At 32.5% G+C, this 5,345-nt stretch overlaps 1 protein-coding gene across 1 annotated transcript in view; it reads right to left on the bottom strand.

Moving 5' to 3' along the window:
- KIAA1107 (KIAA1107 ortholog) overlaps positions 1 to 4,788 on the bottom strand; it is a 17,980-nt gene extending 13,192 nt beyond the window's left edge. Inside the window, exons 1-4 of the mRNA XM_011939971.1 lie at positions 4,706 to 4,788; positions 3,958 to 4,095; positions 2,966 to 3,095; positions 483 to 544 (exon numbers count right to left, since the gene is read on the bottom strand). Of these exons, the coding sequence (XP_011795361.1) occupies positions 483 to 544; positions 2,966 to 3,095; positions 3,958 to 4,086 (321 nt within the window). The 5' untranslated portion in view covers positions 4,087 to 4,095; positions 4,706 to 4,788. The remainder of the gene's footprint in view (positions 1 to 482; positions 545 to 2,965; positions 3,096 to 3,957; positions 4,096 to 4,705) is intronic.
- Between the last annotated feature and the right edge of the window lie 557 nt (positions 4,789 to 5,345).

Raw genomic sequence — 5,345 nt, 5'->3', positions numbered from 1 at the left:
CCATGCCCAGCTAATTTTTGTATATTTAGTAGGGATGGGGCTTCACCATGTTGGCCAGGCTGGTCTCGAACTCCTGACCTCAGGTGATCTACCCACCTCGGCCTCCCAAAGTATTGGAATTACAGGCGTGAGCAACCACGCCCGGCCTAAAATCTTCTTTTTTAAGAAGTAGGCTAATTAGAAAAAAAGACATTGAATTTAGGTCTAGAGTTCTAAACAACTGCCAACAGACTAAAATAGCTCTGTTAGCTGCCAAAAAGGTTTTCAAGGAAATGAAAAAGGTACATACTTCCAGTGCCAGTTGGACATAAAAAATTCACTTTAAAACATTTATTAAATGTTCACTTGATTTAGAAAAATTTTCCATTAAGAAACAGCTTCAATTAATGAACAGATTTTTAAAACTTTTTCTGAAATATAAAATAAACTTTAAATAATTTGTTATCTTTTTCATTTGTACCTATAAAATTTAGAAAGTTTACCTGTGAGCTACTGAATATAGGCTTTTTGCCAAGTCTTCGATCATCACCTTTGTCGAATGCAGCTGTAGAAAGAAACAGCAATTTATTTTTATAGGGAACATTATTACACCTTAGAAGTAAAGGAAAAATAGTATGTCAGCAGAAAAAAAGTCATATTTTAATGGAAATAACTTAATAAACCTGAAACCAATCTAGTATACAAAACGACTCCCTATTATATTTTAGATTTTTTTAAAAAGAACCTCATTTTCTATCTGACTCTCTGGCCCCTAGGTTTTATGTTATTAAAATTAATAAATAAGAACTGTATAATCTCACAGAGAAGATTCATACATTTACAAAAACATGAGAATTTTCTCAAACCGTTGACATTTTAGATAATTGGTTTCATTTAGTTTTCCAAATTAGAAAAAATTACAGAGTATGGCAAAGGTAACATTCTACAAGCTATTAAATATGAGAAAATGTTTATACTAAATGTAAAAATACTCTGAAGTTAAAAATATTTTCTGGTTTTGCAGATATATATAATGAGGAAAGAGGAAAGAGAAAAGAAAAAAATAAGGTTCTATTGAAAATAAAACAAGAAACAATCTTCAAAATATCATTCTTTTTATAATTAAATAAAAATTCATTTTATAAGTTAGGTTTATATGGGAATTTATTGCAGAACTTATGTCTACGCTATTCAAATAAGAATGTGAATGATGTCAGGAAAATATGTAGGCTGGAATAATGATATGAGAGCTACAAATATAGTTTAGCAAATGTATTTCTTTCTTTTGACGGTTACTGGGCTTTAAGATTATTTTGAAGAAATATATGTAATCTCCAAAAATTATTTGATTTTTATTAAATCAGCTAATAAAAAATACATTAAATTATCTGTAACTACCATGCATCTTCCATGATCTCTGTTCTATAGGATATGTGCTATAAGACAAAGCAGGATCCTGAAAATGGCACTACAGGACTGATTTGCACTAAGCAAATGACTCTGCACAATAATACACAGGAAGAAAATAAAATAAAAAATTTCACCCCAAGGTCAGTAACTCAACTATGACATACGAAATGTAGTAACAGACAACCCAGAACTATTCCTTTATCTGGGTTTCCCGAGGAAGTAATCATGCATAAGTCAGGACTCATTATAATTCAACTTATTTAAGATTAAAACATTATTATTACAATGACTCAATGTAATAGAATGAAAAGTCCTTTTTGACAATTCAAAAAGGATTGTTGGATTAGTTGGATAGTTGGATTACCAATAACATTTTATTTAAATATGGGTATTTACATGTATTTTTAATTAGCACTTTGAAGAATTAAAGAACACTGAAGCTCAACTTAACAATGAAATCCTCTAAAATAGAGAAACACAAAGTTTCCTACTAACCAGGAGTGCGCTGAAAGACACCTACTGAAGGATGCTGATCTTATCTTGTTACTTCACATTACATACATTTTGTAAAAATAAAACATTTAAAAATCAGCAGAGAAAGAGTCACAAGGAAAAAAATGTCCAATTTCTAAGACCTTCTTCTCATAATTTTTGTTTAAAGTAATGGAATTTTTTTGAAAAGTGCTCTTCATATCACATCTAGCTACACTATCATGTAATGCTCATAATGTAAAAGCAGATCCTATGCTGATGATACCACTAAAGAATTTAACATATTTATGCATTCTCAAAATATATTTTAACAGATATGGCTTCCATGTTTTACAGTACTAAAATGTTTGCTTCATAAAATTTAGTCTCTTAAAATGTTGTAAAAACTATACACACTGAATACGCCAATATTTTTTCTAAGGCACCTGCTTTAACCCAAAAATACTCATGAAGCCATTTTTAGTTCCACACCCTTGAATTTTTATTTTGATATATATTTTTAAACACATGTTCTGAAAAATATACATCTTTTGTTTAATGCTAATGTTTCAGATGACACGTATTAAATGTCACGGACCACTGTGCAGCTCCTGAGGGACAGTCCGCAATAGCACACTGCACATCACTGAACCAATCAGTTGTGAAATAAAGCCGTCTATTCCAGGCAAAACCACAAGAAAGCGTGTCTTACGAAAAAGATGGAAAAGCTTTATGACAAAACATATTTAAAAAGGAGGAAAAAGTATGTTGATACTCTGTTCTATGTGGGCTACATTTTCTTACACTTTTAATCTCTTCACAAGAATGCCTGCAAGCAAATTTGCCTAGAACATTCTTGCTAATGTATAGTAAGATTAAAAATTGATATATATTTATAAAGGAAATTAGTTTCATTTTCTAAGAACAGCTAAAAAGCATGATTTATTAAAACTGCCTAAACATATGAGCACCAGTTTCAGTTAGCATCCTATTATCCAACAGAAGCACACAAATGTTAACCTTTCCACTTATCAGAATGCCCTCAAAATATCTGCTGTCACAACGATCATTACATAAGAATTGAAATATCTCAAGGCTAACGTACCTGCTTGGATTTTCTGCTGATCATCTGTGCTCATCAGCTTCCAGCTTTCTGTGTGACGAACAGCATAGAAAGACTGAACCAGGAAGATCCACAGCTTATCACGCAGAGCCTGGATCTTGCACGTAAAACCCTGTGTTCAAGCAACAAATCAGCAGCTGGTGAGAGCCACATTGTCATAGCAACCAGTCATTATTCCTTTCAGAATCTACTTACTCCTAAGCTAGATCAATGATGTCATCATTTAGATTTTTAAGATCGTTGGGTATACGTTATTTATGAAGGCTTACTCATTAATAACAAAATTTTATAAATGAACACAAAGCTAAAAAATCTCATCTTTTCAACCAAACGTTATTTTAAAACACCAATGCCCTTGATATGAACACCTTCTGCAGCCTTTTCATATCAACTATGACATTACAAGGTCAAATGCTCTATGGAATAGTAATAAATATGATATATATTAAAAACCATTTTTGTTGAATACAGAATGCCAATAATTTGTAATGACCTAATTAATGGCCACTGATTAACTGTACTTAAAAATAAATATTTTAATTTTGCTTCACCGCCTAATTTTAAAATATGATTTTTTGAAAAGAAAAATTAAGATTATAAAAATAAAAGACACTGATGATTAAAAACTCTAAAATATACATTTTATACCTAGAAAATTTACTGTAGGACCAGGGAGAAATACTAGAGTTATGCTGTGCCAAATAATATTGCTAAGTGTCACACTACATTTAAAATTACCCAGCCAGAGTGCCAATTTCTAAACTTTTATAAAAACTCCATTTGGAGACAAATGGAATTTTTAAAATTTAGTATTATAAAAAATTCCAAACATATACAAAAGTAGAGATCTTAATCCACCCCTAGGTATCCACTGCCTAGCTTCAATGACCCATGCAACATTTAAAATGCACATTCATTTAAAAATCTTAGTTCAAATATTGCATTATTTTAATAAATTTCATTACATTCAGTACCATTTCCTTTGTACTGTCAGAGTTCAGCAATGTGTCCAGAGCCATAAGAAGAGAGCAACTATTTTCAGTGGTGATATTTTCTTCAATTGCTTTGAAAATTGTGTCCAACAGATCAGCTGTGCTACTCATTGCTTGTGACTATAAAATACAGAAATTAATATTTAAGAGGAATACATATAAAATGCACAAGATATGTGAAAGTCTGGCGTTAACAGATCATTATAACTAGCTGTATGAAGTCAACCAGAGATATTTGTCTTTTCCCTTTCTTTTGTTAAAAAATCCACATATATGCATATACACAGTTTTTAAAAGCCAACATAGCCCTAAATACAGAATCTAGAAATAAACAATAGGAGTTATTTATTCCGTGAATAATTTTAGAGAAAGTAGCTTCCCAATAAGACATAGAATTCTGCATGGACCATAATTGTATTACTGGCCAGAAGAGTATCTTTATGACTTTGGTTTCTAAAATGTGGCTTGCTGAGGGAGGGCTAGAGTTGGCCAGAATTACACTGTGCCTTGCCAGGGCACTCAAACCTGTTCCTCTCGCCTTTCTCATCTTGTGAGCCAAAAATCCTGTCCATCACTGTCTTAAATCCTATGTAAACATGCCATCTGCCATGGAGTTTATTTAAATCACATTAATTTAATCAAAAGCAACCTGCATTTAAAAGCGCTTACATAATTGAAATCAGAACACAAAGATGGAACTAAATATAGGATACAATTTTAGACATAGTACCTGTAAGAGAAGAGCAAAATTTTCACTCTGAATAATCTTGGAGAAGTTTTCTACAATAAATGCAATACATTTTTCTTGAAGCTGAGACGCCATGGTCAGTGCCACTTCTGTCCACTTCACTCTGGGTAAACTGATGATTAGCCTGTCACTTTCCATCAGAAGAAAAGCAGCATTCTTATCATTCTTAGATTTAAAAAAAAAAATTGGAAAAAGTTAGATGGTATTACTGCCCATAAAGTAACTCTCTAAGCAAATCAAATACTTTTGTTGTTGTGGGATGTTTCCTGCAAAAACAAAATTCCAGGTAGCTAATGTCTTTGTCATTAGTTTTACATATAATGTTTATTTATTCATTCATTCAGAATTATTCAAAAGGGTAAAGTTTGAGCTAGGAAGAAACCAGCTTTAAAAGGTAGCTAAAACAGGTGGGGCATGGTGGCTCATTCCTATAATCCCAGAACTTTGGGAGGCTGAGGAGGGTGGATCACTTGAGGTCAGGAGTTCAAGATCAGCCTGGCCAACATGATGAAAACCCACCTCTACTAAAAATACAAAAATTAGCCAGGCATGGTGGTGCACAGCTGTAATCCCAGCTACTCGGGAGACTGAGGCAGGAGAGATGCTTGAACCCGGGAGGCGG

The sequence above is a fragment of the Colobus angolensis genome, unplaced genomic scaffold (assembly GCF_000951035.1).
Source record: "Colobus angolensis palliatus isolate OR3802 unplaced genomic scaffold, Cang.pa_1.0 Scaffold186, whole genome shotgun sequence".
In the NCBI taxonomy this organism is placed as follows: Eukaryota; Metazoa; Chordata; class Mammalia; order Primates; family Cercopithecidae; genus Colobus; species Colobus angolensis.
Note: the sequence above shows the minus strand (reverse complement) of the source record. Positions and strands in the feature narration are given on the sequence as shown.